This window comes from Metschnikowia bicuspidata (genome assembly GCF_001664035.1).
Source record: "Metschnikowia bicuspidata var. bicuspidata NRRL YB-4993 chromosome Unknown METBIscaffold_4, whole genome shotgun sequence".
NCBI lineage: Eukaryota > Fungi > Ascomycota > Pichiomycetes > Serinales > Metschnikowiaceae > Metschnikowia > Metschnikowia bicuspidata.
The window spans coordinates 125,548-141,282 of NW_017387734.1; the positions used below are offsets into that span (position 1 = coordinate 125,548).

General features: G+C 47.4%; 3 protein-coding genes across 3 annotated transcripts; 2 read left to right on the top strand and 1 right to left on the bottom strand.

The window, feature by feature from the left end:
- Nucleotides 1-2,118: 2,118 nt before the first annotated feature.
- On the top strand, nt 2,119-4,362 carry METBIDRAFT_78679 (ubiquitin ligase complex subunit; the record flags this gene model as incomplete). Its single annotated transcript, XM_018858918.1, has 1 exon — nt 2,119-4,362. One exon carries the CDS (start codon nt 2,119-2,121, stop codon nt 4,360-4,362), a length of 2,244 nt encoding a protein of 747 aa, XP_018710750.1.
- Nucleotides 4,363-11,096: 6,734 nt separating this feature from the next.
- NOP5 (RNA-processing protein) lies at nt 11,097-13,174 on the top strand. Its single transcript, XM_018856016.1, has one exon. The coding sequence runs from the start codon at nt 11,273-11,275 to the stop codon at nt 12,836-12,838; it is 1,566 nt and encodes a 521-aa protein (XP_018710751.1). The 5' UTR covers nt 11,097-11,272; the 3' UTR covers nt 12,839-13,174.
- A 2,205-nt stretch (nt 13,175-15,379) lies between these two features.
- METBIDRAFT_32256 (uncharacterized protein) lies at nt 15,380-15,721 on the bottom strand. The gene has a single exon (XM_018856017.1). It carries the CDS (start codon nt 15,711-15,713, stop codon nt 15,501-15,503), a length of 213 nt encoding a protein of 70 aa, XP_018710752.1. The 5' UTR covers nt 15,714-15,721; the 3' UTR covers nt 15,380-15,500.
- Nucleotides 15,722-15,735: the final 14 nt, after the last annotated feature.

The following is a 15,735-nucleotide window of genomic DNA, read 5'->3' on the forward strand; positions in this document are numbered from 1 at the left end:
TTCCTGCACTTTATCGGGAGCTCACGTGAAAGGAACCCCTAGAACTCCAGAGAATATTTTATGAGCTGTTCGAAATGACATCTGACGGAACTCACAATAATGGAAGTGCACATAGCTGTATATGCGCTTACAGGGACCCTCGGCGTCAAGCTACAGCGACCTAACAGGTTTGCTGCTTTTAAGGTCACAGTGGATCTTTCTACGTCAGAGTTTCGGCCGGCCCCAGTAGCAGCAGGTTTCGGCCAGCTTTCCTCAGATGAACGTGGTCGTGGGCCAACTACTAAATACACCGTGCCCGGATATGGCTTTGAGAGAACGAAATTACGTGAGTCAATCATCCGAAACCGTATCTCGTGCGAACAATGCCACAACCAAGCAGAAATCAAAAGATCTCAAGTGCTGCTCGACACGTGTGAGCGCGGGCTAGCGAGAGGGTCAGTTCCATGTTCTACGCAAAGAACATCGGCTCTGAACATACAATCTGTGCTAAGAAAACTCAATGTCTACTGCGGTCGTCTGAGGTATCGCAATTGTTTGCGCCCAGAAACTAAGAGAGTTGTGGAGAAGTTTCTTCTGATCAGTCGTACAATTTGCAAAGGCGTTGTGACTGAAAGATTTGATCATGGGTAGAACTTCGAAGCTGGTGACTGTTAAAAGGCTCGGCTTGCGCGCGCGTGATGTCAGGCACATGCTCAGCATGCGAATGAAACGCAGTATCATTCCAAGTATGATCAACTTGCCAGTAACGCTATGTCTCGTAAAGCCAAGTTGCCGCATGTGTGTCCTGTTTGGATTTGCTCGGTCGTTTCATTAACGGCGGTTCTCTGCCACAGCAGATAAGGCCAGAATCCATAAACTTTTGCAGCCATGCGCAGCAGAAAGATTACCAAGAAGCAAGATACGGTGACAGAAGGGTCGGAATGGGGATGGCCAGATGAGTCCTGTGAGCGTCTCCGTCAAAGAAAATGGAGAACAGGAAATCGTCATGGCATAATCGCATTGGTGATTGAGATAATGGTCATGACTGATGACCACTGTCAATAATTGATGAATTGAACAATGAGAAATCACTCATGCCATGACTAGTGCTGATGATATGCTGATTATATGTTGATGATGCGTTGATGGTATGTTGATGTTGATGATATGCTGATGATGTTCTGCTGATGTTAATGACCAGAGCCTGATGCGAAGACTAATGACCAACGATTGAATACCGGAGGATTTGAAAATAGTTTAGACAGTCAAACGATAATCATCAAACGATAATCATCAAGCGGTAATCATCAAGCGATAATCATCAAACGATAATCATCAAGCGGTAATCATCAAGCGATAATCATCAAACGATAATCAACGATAATCACCGAACGATAATCATCAAACGATAACCATCAACGATTATCATCAAGCGATAATCAACGATAATCACCGAACGATAATCATCAAACGATAACCATCAACGATTATCATCAAGCGATAATCAACGATAATCACCGAACGATAATCATCAAACGATAACCATCAACGATTATCATCAAGCGATAATCGTCAATCAATCAGCCCATCTTCGGGTAACGGAAACTGATTATTCAAGCAACTGATGCATCAACATTGAGCAAGTAAACGACTACACGAGAACACTCGGAGAAACCAGAGAAGCCACCGATCCACGGTCGTGGTCAGCACGCACGTGACCTGGCAACGTGCTAATATCACGGGCAGTCACAAATCAAAATCCCACAGATCAAAATCCCACAAATCTCATACCCCAAATCTCCTATCCCCAATCTCATATCTCAAATCAGCCGCTTAAAAAAACAATATGCCTCGACATAGCGTTTGCCTCGAAAACACACGTCTGGGCACCGCTCGCTCGGCCACCGCGAAACACCGCACTGGCCCTCGCGAATCGTCACCTGGCAACTTCTACAGACCACCCGAGGCTCTTCCCCCACCACACCAAACGCCGCCACCACCCGTTTTTTTTTCTCGTTCCAGGCCCCGTTTTTTCTGCTGCCTGCCGCCAAACCCATGCGTGCCCTATATTTGCTTGTACTTGCCCTGCTGGCGGTGCACGGCCTTGCCGCCGACGCGCTGGCCTTGTACACCCAGGCCATGGCGCAGTTGGCGCAATTGCCGCCCAAATTCGAGGGCGAGGTGCCCGTCTTTTCACACACAAACCTACATCGCGGGATCCACGTGCCTCAGTACAATCTGAGCTTGCACGACTACGAGTCCGAGCCGCCGCGCCGTGTTCCAGCGCGTGTATTGCAGCCGCTCGCACAGCTCCAGCAGGCCTGTGACATGGGCTCTGCCGCCGCCGCGGTGGCGCTCGCAGACATCTACACATTCGGCAACTACTCCGTGCCGCCGGACTACCCGCGGGCGCTTGCGTTGTACCGCCGGGGGGTGCAGACACGCGCCGACGGCCACGCGTACTTCATGATGGCCCACTTCTACCAGACCGGCATGTTCGGCGAGCTTGCGCCGGACCGGCAGCGGGCGCGCGTGTACTACGAGTTTGCCGCACGCAACGGCCACGCCGGCGCGGTGCTCGTGCTCGCGTACCAGCACTTGAACGGCGTGGGGTGCCAGGCCAGCTGCGACACCGCGCAGTTCTACTACTCCAGCCTCGCGCGGCAGGCCGTCCAGCAGGCCCACGAGCAGTGGTGGCTGGTGCCGGAGGACCGCGTGGCGTACAACGTGCACATTGCGGACTTCCACGGCGGGCTCTACGGCGCGCGCATCAGCGAGTCCGAGTCCAGCGTTCTCTCGGACATCGACAGCTTCGTGCGCTTGCGCGCGAGCTTGAAGGACCAGAGCCTCGACGCGCTGGAGTCGCGGCTCCTCGACGTGTACTTCGACGCGTTGCTGCACCACAGTGCCGGCTTCTTCTCGCCGCAGAACGCCACGCAGGTACACCACGAGATGCTCGAGTGCGTGGACTTGGGCCGGGCAGAGCACGCCGCGGGCCGGCTAGAAAACCCGCTTGCCCTCGACCGCCAGATCTGGCGCAAGTGCCAGAACCTCTTGGGGCACATGTACTTGGCCGGCCAGGGCGTGCCGCGCGACCTTGCGCAGGCCCACCGCTGGCTCAGCCTGGCACTTGCGCTCCAGCCCGACAAGGAGAACCTCTTGGACATGGCGCTCTTGCGGCGGCTCGACCCCACCACCCACGGCCTGCTCAGCCCGCTGTGCGTGCGCTACTTGCAGGACGCAGCCACCAACGGCAGCTCCCACGGCGTGTTCTTGTACGCGCAGAACCTCGTGGCGCCGCGCTCGCCGCTCGAAACCACCTATGTGGACCTGACGTACGACTTGCTCCGCACGGCCACGCGCCGCGGCCACCCGCAGGCCATGTTCTATTTTGCGGACGCCGTGGAGCTGGGCTTTGCCGAGTCCAAGGGCGAGCTCTTCACGTGCCCGGAGCTCGTGCTGTTCTACAAGAGCTTCGTTGAGCACGCCGAGCCCGTACTCTTGCCCCACTTGTCCTACGCGTTCCAGGAACTTGCGCACGGCAACTACAAGAACGCGCTCCTCGGCTACCTGATTGCCGCGGAGCAGGGCCTCCTCAACTCCCAGCTCTCGGCGGCGTACCTCCTCTACCAGACGGAGCCGCTTTTCGCCTGGAAGCGCAAGACATACAACGCGACCCGCGTCCAGGCGGCGCTCCGGTATCTCGACCTTGCCTCGTCGCAAGACCACGTCGACTCCACCATCTTGTTGGGCGACTTGTATGCCAACGGCTTGCCGGGAGGTGCCCTCGCGCCCGACCACGAGAAGGCATTTGCCTACTATACCGCTGCGGCGCTGTACGCGTCGGCCCACGCCTGTTACAAATTGGGCTACATGTACGAATACGGCCTCGGCGTGCCCAATAGCTCCCCGGATTACTACATGGCAAAGCGCTACTACGATCTAAGCATCAAGTATTACCAGGACCTGGACACGATGCTGTTGACTCTGGAATCAAAGCCCAGCACCTCTGCTATAAAGTGGGCCCTCTTACGGCTCAGGCTCAAGTTTTTACTCAGCGATTCCGAAAAGCGAGACGATGCTGAGTCTACAGGCTGGCTCGATACCCTCAAGAATCTTGCCAGGTCAAAGGACATAGGTGACCTGGACGAGAAGGCCGCTGCCAGGGCCCAGGCCCACGCCGAAGGAGAAGCTTACGAACAACAGGACGACTACCAAATTTTTGACTATATCGTCCTCATATTTACTTTGGCGTTCTTTCTTTACGTCGGGTTTCAAAACTTAAGAAGGCAATTTAGACGAGTGGGCCAACGCGTCAACGCTGGCCATGCAGATGGGGCAAATGCGCCCCGTTTCCAGGTGGAATTTTTTTTCGCCATCTAGGGCTTGGTAGATTGGGTGGCGGCAACATAGAGAACGGTTGCCTTCAAGAGCCATAGTTTATCAGAAGTTCAAATAGTTTCCTCCATGTCTGCAAGAACATTTCTTACCAAAGGGTGTTTTTCAATGGCTGTCGTACCGAGCTTTCTGGCAGTTGCCCTCACTTTCCGCGGCGTGCTCGAAGCGGTTTTTTCAAACAGATACAGATCTAGTGCACTTTCCAGAAGTTCGTACACCCAGCCTTCTTTCTGTGCCAAGGCGACAAAGTCTCTAATAGATTCGGCTTTTGATAACGTCAAGACAGATCCAAACACAATTAGCTTTGCCCTGGCTCTTGTCACGGCAACATTAATTCTTCTCCAGTCTTTCAAAAGATCCCCTGCTCTCCTCTCTCGGTTTGATCTCACCATGGAAATTAAAATGCACTCTTTATCTCGGCCTTGAAAGCGGTCGGCAGTCAAAATCTCGAGTCCTGGGATATGTCGAAGCGTTTCGTTTAGTAATTTGAGTTGCGAGCGATACAACGTCATGATGCCTATTCTTGAGGGATCCACCCCAGCTTGACAAAGCGCCTCTACGGTCTGTCGAACAAGTTCGACCTCCGTTGGGTTTGTCACATTTTCCCCAACTAACCTCTCATGTCCTGGGATCAAGTCGTGATCAAAAAAAACAACTTTGTTTCTTTCTTGAAAAGAATAATCTATCCACGGTGTGTTCAAAGGGTTATCCCGAACAAAATGCAAGGCGAGGTTTTCCTTGTTGGGTATAGTGAGCACTTGATTGGCAACTTCCTCAGTCCCACAGATCAACCTGTTTTTATAAACAAGTTGATTAGAAATAAGCATAATTTCCTTGCACATTCGGTATTGATACTTGAGCTCTATCACACTTTCAGGACGTGCGACTGCAAGAATTTGAAATAAAGACTGTGATAATCCTGCCTTGACCTTTGGATCGGGGTGCGATACCAATGGTGGGAGTTGGAAGTGGTCGCCAACCATGACGAACTTGTCACAAAGAGATAGTGGGCCCAAGCTTATTGGCATGGATACCTGCGATGCCTCGTCAATTATGCAATAATCGAAGTGATCGCGGATGTTAAATGAGGGGTCTTGGACACCAAGACAAGTAGCTGCGACAACATTAGGCTTTGAATAAACATTGTGAAAATCCATATAAGATTCAACTTTCTTGCAATCTGAACCGGGTGTAAATTCTTTAATTAAGGGATGAATCCTGGACGAGCTTCCAATCCTCAAAAAGTCGATCCCATATTCTTTCACTTTCAAAAGAATGTTGTCCACAGCCGAATTCGTGTATGATGTGAGAAGGACCGTCTTATTGGCAGCGACAAGCATTTTGATAAGATGTGCAATAACTGTAGTTTTTCCTGTTCCAGGCATGCCCAATATGAGAGAATAATCATTTGTTCGGCTAACTTTGTCAAAAGCTGACATTTGACACTCATTGAAATGATCAGCTGTTTCATCAATTTCAAAATGACGTGACGAACTGAAAGTTGGTTGGCGAAGATCTACCACCAAATTTCTCCTTTTGTGATCTCCTTCACTTAAAAATAAGTTGAGAATGTTATATCTGGCCATTCCCATTCCATATGACATCTCATCTTTGTCAACACGAAACACTACCGCATCTGAGATTTTTTGCGACATCTTTTGACTAGGTCTCAAGACGCCTGCCCGATGAAATTTATCCGTCTTCAGCTCTGTCGATATTATCTGCTTTCGGGATGAGATCAATATACTCTTTGAATCAATGTGACGGACAAATCCCAGAGTCAATGCAAAGTGGCCTGACTCATCACTTATGATGACTTTATCATACTTGCAAATTTGACTTGAATTCATTGGATTGCCTTGCAGATCTCTTCTTATGAAGGTGTAAACATAGTTATCTGTGACTGTGTTTGTTTGGCAATCACTAATGATGAGATTTCCAAGACTTTTCCCCAGGTTATGTTCACGTTCTTTCGCTGTCAACACCCACAACTCCTTTTCGAACCGCGAAACAAACTCTTCTTCCCTAGACAAAAGGTAATCCCAATAAGCCAAGAAATCTTTATATCTCTGTTTACCGTTTAAATGGGAAGTTAGATTTTCGAACACGCCCTCTTTAAGTCCACTTTGTTCAGGCGTACCGTCTTCTGTGAGATAATTGTATGTCATGCAACTTTCTTGCAAAGAGCAACGATCACACTTTTGCTGGCGCATCAAGTCCGGTAAATCTTGGTTTCCTGGCCGGAGATATATGGAAATACGGTTCCGCAAGTTCACAAGAGACTTCAAGTCTGATACAGAAATATCATGTTTGGTTGTAAGCCCTTCATTCAGGGTGTAAACAAGCAAGAATGATGAAATATCCACGTTGTATCTGTCTTTAAAAAGAAGCGAATACAACGCGGCCTGTGCTTGGTGTGAGAAGTAGGGTTGACCGGTTTTAATTTCCATTGGGAGCAAAAACTGGCCGATGGTATTATCACTCTGGAGGTTTGCTCGGAGTGTGACGTCAGCTATCCCTTTGATTCCGAACATAGGTGACCAAACCCTTTCTTCTATATCGAGAGCTTCGGCCGCAGAAAAGCGTATTTTCTGCTGACTTTTATTGGTGGGAATTTCTGCTGGAGGCTTCTTAAAGAAACTCTGAAACCATTTTTGAATATATGGTAGGTGAGAGTATATCTTGGCCTTCAACTCATCCACCACATCACCCAAAGTGTAGATTTCCAAAAGACGCCGCAGAATTTCGATCTCTACGAGACTGCTCAAGTACTCAGCGGAACATCGTCCGGTTATAAAACATATCTGAAAAATCTCGTGGACGATGTTTCCTGTGAACAAGGGTATAGAGTACAGGCCTCGAAAAGACAATCTCTTTGAGAGCACAGTCTTTCGAGGACAGTCGAGCTGATCAGCCACAACAGTGGATGCAACTAGCGTATCTGGGTTCCAGATGAGAAGATTGTGGGTATCACTGACCATGCGCGGGTTTTCTGGAGATGTGTGGATGACATGCACGATATCCAGGGCCTTGATTTCGAGCTCTGCCGCCTCACCTCTCACTAGTAATTTCGACAAGGTGCCTGATTGGTCAAGAACAGTTAAAATGAGTTGTTTCTTTTTGAAACTCTGTACCTGATAAGTGGTTGTGAACACCGACTTGACCTGATAGCGAGAGAAATCCAGACGAGAATAAGAGATCTTGGCACCAAAATCGGGGGTATCTCGCAGATTTCTTTCTGGCTGCGGCGTGGCTGGCCTTGTTTCGCTACCCTTTTTATCTAGGCGAGAGGAAGTCGGTTCTAGTTTCGCGGCAGATATTGCGAATGATGACAGCGCTGTGGACGGCTGCGTAGTGACCACGTCAATAGCCGCAATATCGAGGTCATCCGAAAACGGATCAGAATCCTGGCCCATGGAAAATGACTCTCTGTGTGGTGTAGTGTCTGTCTTTTCACTCAAAGGTGACGCCCTACAGCCTTCGACGTCGCTCTTAAGGAAGGGGGATTTCATTTTTTGCTCGGACCCAGATTTCAGTACCGTGAGCTCAGTCTCTTCTACTCCATCTTTCAAAGCGCGGGATTCAATATCATGTTCCACTTCGCCTCTCGGTAACTGAGCGGCCGGCGTCTGCAGAAAAACCGGCAAAGAGTCACATTGAAGATTGGCCAAAAACGCATCGTCGTCCGAAGAAAACACATCGTCATCATACGCCGAACCACCTGTCGCTGACCGAGTTTTGGGCGCGGAGCTTACGGTCGTACTCGTTGTATTTTTGTCATCAAATCGGTCGATCCACGTATTTAGGCGTCCGGCGCCATCAAAGGTCTTTTCGCTCTCACTTTTCTTGGAACAAGAAACACTGCGAGGGTCAAAAGACCTGGATCTTGTGAGCGTTGGCAGCGTTTCCATCGAGGCAGTCACACCGTCCGATATAGTGCGATGAAAACGCGGGGTTTGCGACAATCCCGCAGGAACTGCCATGCTGTATTTGCTGAGCATCGAATCTGTGATTTCGTTGGCCAACGTAGCTGCGGGCGGGTCGTTTGGAGGTGCGGATTCGGCGTTTCGAAGTGGCGACGATAGAATGGGCCTGGCTCGGACTTGAGCGGGGCTTTTTGCAGGTCGCCACCGCACGCCGTCAAAACTGTCATCTGAGCTCTGCTCGGTGGACTTGTCAAAAATCCGAACGGGGTGTGGCCTCAGAAAAGGAGACGCGTCGCCACGCGTAGTACCGGTGGAATTGTGCCCCGTATCATCGGCAGCTGAGGTTCCTGAATCTGGAAAAAAAATAGCCTTGGGTGTTATTTCAGTCACGGAGCTGGCTGCCGATAAGTCTGGTGGGTACTTCTGGAAATTCGGGCGTGTTTCGCCGGACGTTTGTGCCCTCTTGAGCGTGTTTGAGACCGCGTGAGGGCCATATGCTAGAGTGTTTGTGGGCTGAAAAGCGTAAGTTCTTTTCGGCTTGGCCGGCTTAGGCTTTTTGTGCCTTGGTGAAACCGACGGAAACTTCGCATCGGTTCCCATGTTCGCTAGAAAGGCAGCCGGAAGACACCAAGTTGCAAAGAAAGAAGAGAGTGATCCGAACAGCGATATGACGGCGTGCTTGTGTGCAAGACCTGTGAAGTTTGTCACGTGCGTGTCACGTGATCTGGTAGTCAGGTGCTGATGGCTATCCGGCTAACTTGACGCGTTTGCAGACCGTGGAGGAGTGTTGGTGTAGAGCTTCTTCGCGTCTGTAAGCCAGCTCTTCTTGTGGGAGAAACGTTGCAAAGCTCATTCCCCTCGTATGAGCGCTATTCGGAAGATAGGTCATTTGTAGATAGATTGAGCTTAATTTTTCTGAGCATCGCGACGTTGATTCTGGGCTCATATGGCTTTTATTTTTGGCGAGGCTTTTGTTTGGGATTTTAGTTGCCAATAGATTGGAGATGTTTTTTTGGATCAACGCGACATTTGTCAAAGCTGGCCGGACCATCCTGGATTTGGGAGCCAAAAGCATATTGAATATTTTTACAAGTATTGTAAGTTGTTGGTTTCTGGAAATCTGATATGGCTGTGCTCTGTACTTTCCAGACGATCTCATTGAGAGACGAATCTGCCATATGGGTTGATGGATTACACCATGTAAAATACTGGCGAGGAAAAATACTCTCAAAATACCTTCGTGTTTTGTTTGGATATCATTCCATCGCCTCGAAAAGGTCAGAAAAGACGTATACTCTATTTTACGACCCTGGTGGCCATCTTCAGAAAAGAAAAATAGTTTATGTAACTGTCACCTTCTACTTCCGTTCTCCATTTCCAATTATAGTAAGTTGATACACTGCCACGAAAAATGTAGATTGAACAGCCCATTAGTAAACATGTTACAAAGAGCCGTCGAGGATACGACTAGATTTGGACAGCCAATGGCCTTGCTTTCGTCTTATAAGAGTCATAAAAGCGATATTTCGGGACTGAAACGAGTTTCTGATTTCCGGAATCAGCTTTATTAGCAAAGCTTATGGGATTTTTGAAGCCATTGTTTTTTGAAAGAAACGTGTATGGTGAAGCAAGATAGCCAATTCGGGGTAGATAACTACTTTACCGGGCTACAAAAGACGTCTCACCATTCAAAGAGGTAAATTGCAAATTTGATGGAATCATGATCAATGCTTCTGGCAAAAATTCAAGAAAATAAGGAAAAAAATAAGCGTGCAGTAAAAACACTAGGCATTAAAGATAAATAAAATAAGTAAGTAAGTAAGAACCAAGCACAATTATTATCATTTATGTATCTTTAAAAGGTTTAATAAAAGTTTTAATAAAATGATATATCATATACAATAAATTAGTTTATATTTAAAAGCTTAATATAAGTATCTAGATATCATATCTTATATTCTCCCTTTCTACTTATTCTTATTATTTTATATTCATCTACATTTATTCTTTACCTGTTAGTTTTGGTTTACATTATTATACATTAAGATATTACGTAAACTCCGGGTTCTATATTTACTCTTTGTTATGTTCGTTTATTGTTAAATCTTATGATTTTTAAAGGATAATTTTTTATTATATATCGTTACTCTAGCCAGCAATATTTAGAATTTATTTACATTCTATATTCCGCTACCATACTTTTTTTTTTTCATAAGCATCATATGGCCCAGAACAGTAGCATGTTGGAATTCCATCTGATTGTAGATCGCAGTGCGAGCCAGCGGGCCCTTGCAACTACAATAAGAATTAAAGACGTGTTTACTACGCCTTACTTTTGCCCGTTTCCCCGTACCATTCCTTTCAATCTCTCTTCTACTGTTATCGGGGACGCTTGGGCAATGATTGAATGCCATACGCTTATAAAGGAATCGCCGTATTAAAGTAAGAGGCAAAGCCAAGGAAGCGGTTGGCCAACTTTTCGGCCAATGAGAGCTTCAAGACCAATTGCAGTCCTTTCATCAGTTTTATACTCGGACATTAACGAGCAAAAAAAAGATACGAATAGATCAGAAGGTAGCACAGAAACCCGTCCGAAAAGGGAGTGATCCAGTGATGAGACATCTACCTCAAAAACAGAAAATAAAGTAAAGCAAAACGCAGCCTCACAAGTTCAGGCCAAAATGAAGAAACTTACTCTAAACGAAGAGGAAAATTTACGGAATGGTGGAGCCCTATGGCGCCAGGAGCTGCCCCTTGATCAACCCAAGATTACCCTTGTGACACGTGATCAAACTTGAGCCCAAACAGCCGCGGCCTCCAAATGAGGCCGTGGGCGCCCTTGCACCCGTGCACCGCACGTAGCATGCCTGTGTGCAGGCGTTTTTTCTCGCTAGCTCATCGTGAACAATTTTCTCGCTGCCTCAAAAACCGAAAACACACGAGTCCCATTTATCCTCACTAACCACAAAATGGCTTACGTGTTGACCGAAACTGCCGCCGGATATGCGCTTTTAAAGGCCGCCGACAAGAAGATCTACAAGCTGGCCACACTCGTGACGGACTTGAATTCGGCCGAGAAAGTCGCCGAGCAATTCAAGGTCCATCGCTTCGAGAAATTCCAGTCTGCTGCCAACGCCTTGGAGGAGGCCAACGCCGTTATCGAAGGTAAGGTTTCGGACTCTTTGAAGAAGCTTTTGGAAGACGTGAAGCTGGAGAAGAAGGCCACCTTGATCGTCTCCGAGGCCAAGTTGGGTAATGCCATCAACAAGTTGGGTCTCAACTACTCGGTTGTCTCCGACGCCGCTTCTTTGGACTTGCACAGATCAATCCGTGAGTTTTTGCCTGAGCTCTTGCCTGGCTTGGACGACGCTGTTTTGAAGCAGATGTCTCTTGGTTTGGCCCACTCTATCGGCAGACACAAGTTGAAGTTCAGTGCCGACAAGGTCGACACCATGATCGTGCAGGCGATTGCTCTTTTGGACGACTTGGACAAGGAGCTTAACACATACGCCATGAGATGTAAGGAGTGGTACGGCTGGCACTTCCCCGAGTTGGCCAAGCTCATCACGGACTCCGTGGCATACGCCCGTATCATCTTGACCATGGGCATCCGTTCCAAGGCTGCCGAGACCGACTTGTCGGAGATCTTGCCTGAGGAGATTGAGGAGCAGGTCAAGGGCGCTGCCGAGGTCTCTATGGGAACTGAGATTACTGACAACGACTTGGAGAACATCAAGGCCTTGGCCGAGCAGATTGTGGACTTCGCTGCCTACAGAGAGCAGTTGCTGAACTACTTGTCGTCGCGTATGAAGGCCATTGCGCCTAACTTGACGTCCTTGGTGGGTGAGTTGGTGGGAGCCCGTTTGATCGCGCACGCAGGCTCGTTGACATCGTTGGCCAAGGCACCAGCCTCGACGATCCAGATCTTGGGTGCCGAGAAGGCCCTTTTCCGTGCGTTGAAGACCAAGCACGACACACCTAAGTACGGTTTGTTGTACCACGCCTCTTTGGTTGGCCAGGCCTCTGGTAAGAACAAGGGTAAGATTGCCCGTGTGCTTGCTGCCAAGGCTGCCGTCGCCTTGCGTTACGACTCCTTGGCTGAGGACAGGGACGACAGCGGCGACTTTGGTATGGAAGTGCGTGCCAAGGTTGAGTCCAGATTGAGTGCCTTGGAGGGCCGCGACTTGAGAACCACCTCGCGTGTCGCTAGGGATGCCAAGAAGATCGATATTTCTGAAGCCAGAGCTTACAACGCCGATGCTGACGCCACCGCTCCGCTTGCCAGTGCGCCTGTGGAGGCTGACTCCGATGACGAGTCTGACGCGGAAGAGGCCCCCAAGAAGAGAAAGAGGGACGCCGACGAGGACGAGAAGGACGCCAAGAAACTAAAGAAAGAGAAGAAGGACAAGAAGGACAAGAAGGACAAGAAAGAGAAGAAGGAAGAGAAGAAGGAAAAGAAAGACAAGAAGGAGAAGAAAGACAAGAAGGAGAAGAAGGAAAAGAAAGACAAGAAGGACAAGAAGGAGAAGAAGTAGATGAGCCGCATCTTTTATACTGCATCACATATATCTGAAAATGTGCTTTTGCTCCGGCAGTGAATGAGCCAAAGCGCAAGCGTTTGTTAAAATAAATACATTGAGAAAAACGGAGCCTTGCACAATGTTCATTGGTTAGACCTTACAACGTATCTTTGGGCCAGCGTCTTCAAAAAACCGGTTTGTATATTTGACCAAAGAACGTCTGAAAACCGATGGTTTGTGATGTGACCACGCAAAAAGGACTTCTTTAAGGTGGCCTTCAGTTCTTTTTTCAAGTCCAGAACTTGATGTAATCAGACCATCAAAGGTCTTGGATATCATTTAAACTCGCCAAACAAGAACTCTTCTCCTACCTATGTCGTAACTATTTCGGCCAAAGATTGTTCCCTGACACTCTCCTTTGTAAACAGCCTTTTATACGGAGCAGTTGAACATGCAGGTTATCAGACCAATTGAAGCCTCCAAGACAATGTTCGGGCCAGGGAATTTTTTTAGAGTTAGATCGAGACCATTCTTCCTGGTCTCCATAAGATATCAAGATATCGGCCTCAACAATCATGAGCTCTCCACCCAAAAGTACTTGCATATCCAAAGTTCCGTGTCGGTATTTTGCCAAAACGTTGAAAGATATATCAACCTATAAGCCAAACAATGAAGCCATGAAAACACCCAAATTAAACTAAGCGGATAAGCTTATCAGTCTATGATCCTTATTGTATGTACTCAATAGTATTGATGTCAAGCCAGAAAGAATCGATTATGTTGTTAAAAACTAAAGTCAGCGACTGCGTGAAACCAATTGACTCATCTCAACAATTGCAAAGTCCCAACATACATGAGATGATGACTTCACTTATTAAGCTGAAGCGCAATTCTTATGTGAGCCAGGAAACTTGGGTACCAAAAACAAGCGAGCATTATCAGACATTCGAAAATGGCCTATGTGCATGCACCCATTCATTCGCGATTTACTTCTTTTATCTGCTCACAATCGACGACACCACGGATTGTATCAGCCGCTTATCTAAGATAAAGAGATGCGCCTGGTGAGCCCCCTGTATACATTCTCGAGTAAACGCCGCTTGAAATTGAGCATTTATTTTCCAAATACAGACTGATGTGGAGCCGCTAAAAATGGTGCAAAAGATAAGGCTTTCAAACGGCTATTCTGCTTTGGGAAAATCAGGTTTCCTCGATCATTGGTTCCTACAATAGAGGACAGACTTTTTATGTACCCAACAATAATCTGTACTATATTTGACGAACGAAGCATATACCTCATGTTCCGTCCATAAAGACATAAATTCCATATCTAAAAGAAAACTGTATGAGGGGTTTGATATTTTGTTTCAAAAACACTAGTCGTGGTTCTGATGCTGATCTTCTTAGTTGTTTCTTGGTGAAAGAAAGAAATACAGTGCAAACCAGTCCCTTGAATGACCTTTTGAAGATCTTAACCATGTATCCAATTCACAAGAGACATTTTAAGACCTCGAGATTGAACACCAGAGTGAGATCAAGAAGTTGAGTCTGTGTGTGCTGCTTTATGCAATATTGATGGCAAAATTGATGTCCTTGTCGGAATCTATATCCTCGAGATCATGCGAACCTCCAGTGCACAGCTCAATCATCTTGAGAAATGCGTCAAAAGTGCAATATAAGGCAAGAGTTCAATCAGCCCCCAAAACCCAAGTACGTGACTTACATGTTTCACATGCTACTCCCTGTGTTAATAGATCAAAAATAGCTCGAAATCAGGCTCTCCGGTAGTTTTTTTGAGCTGAGCTCCGGAGTATTGCATAATCCCTCAGCTCGTACATTTTTCTGAAAAATATGACCAATTCAGACTGCCTGTTTCAATAGAATATCGCACAATGGTTCTTGCGGATTATGTTCCACGGACTTCCGCGTGTGCTTAACCAACAATATACGTGTTGTTTAAGAAAGTGGTGCTGCATTCATTTGACAAACAACACGAATCACAAGTAAAGCAAATACATAGATAACTTCGCGCCTTGTGCGGAATTGCGAACCCATTGAATACTATGAATCTCTTTACCAAAGATATTGGGAGTGAGCAGTATAACGTCCAATCAAATGCACTCTTGAGAATGTTATATCGTGGCATGACCCAAGGCGAAAGCGGGGCCTGGTTCAAATATGCATAGCATGCTTTCCTTTTGTCGCCTCCCGCCTCCGCTGAGCCGCATATACAGAATTGTACACTGTGCAAGAGCCGAGGGCGTCGAATGCGCTGTTACGTGCACATCTCAACTCTCTGCACAGATATCGACAGACCACACTCATGTCGGCTCGCATGAACTTGACACATTTGCTCTTTGCACAGAGCTATAAGAACATAATGAGGCTAAAAGCTGTTCTGAACATAATGATCGGATTTGTGTGGATGTGCAAGCGAATAAAATTCCAAAAAAAATAGTCTCAAGATAGTGGGGTTGCGTGCTGAATCACACACAGGTCAAGCGAATAAAGATATGGGAAGTTGGCGAAGCCTGCGATAGTGCACGGCGCCAAAGCCTCGAAAAATGGTTTTATCTTTCTCGTTTCTTTTTCAAACACTGTCTTCACGCTTTCCAGTCTATTGCCTGTCATGCCCGCTCCGTCTAGACTTACTATGACAAATTAGAACCCAGGATTCTTACCTTTGTCTTGTCGATTTCACTAACACGTTTGTTTCACGTGCATTTAAGAATACGGAGAAGATAGTGGAAATGAGCACTGAACCTAGAACCGGGGTAGGCTGCAGCTCTGCGCAGCCAACGCGGCGATTTGAAAAAATAAACGAACTTTTCCTGTGTTCAGACATCAGCGGGGTCTTGTCCAGAGTGTATGCACACCGGTCATGGAACATAATATCTTGGCTAAAGCATGAC

Excerpts from the sequence above, each read along its gene's own strand:
- NOP5 (XM_018856016.1), top strand. The coding sequence starts at position 11,273 with ATGGCTTACGTGTTGACCGAAACTGCCGCCGGATATGCGCTTTTAAAG.
- METBIDRAFT_32256 (XM_018856017.1), bottom strand. The coding sequence starts at position 15,713 with ATGTTCCATGACCGGTGTGCATACACTCTGGACAAGACCCCGCTGATG.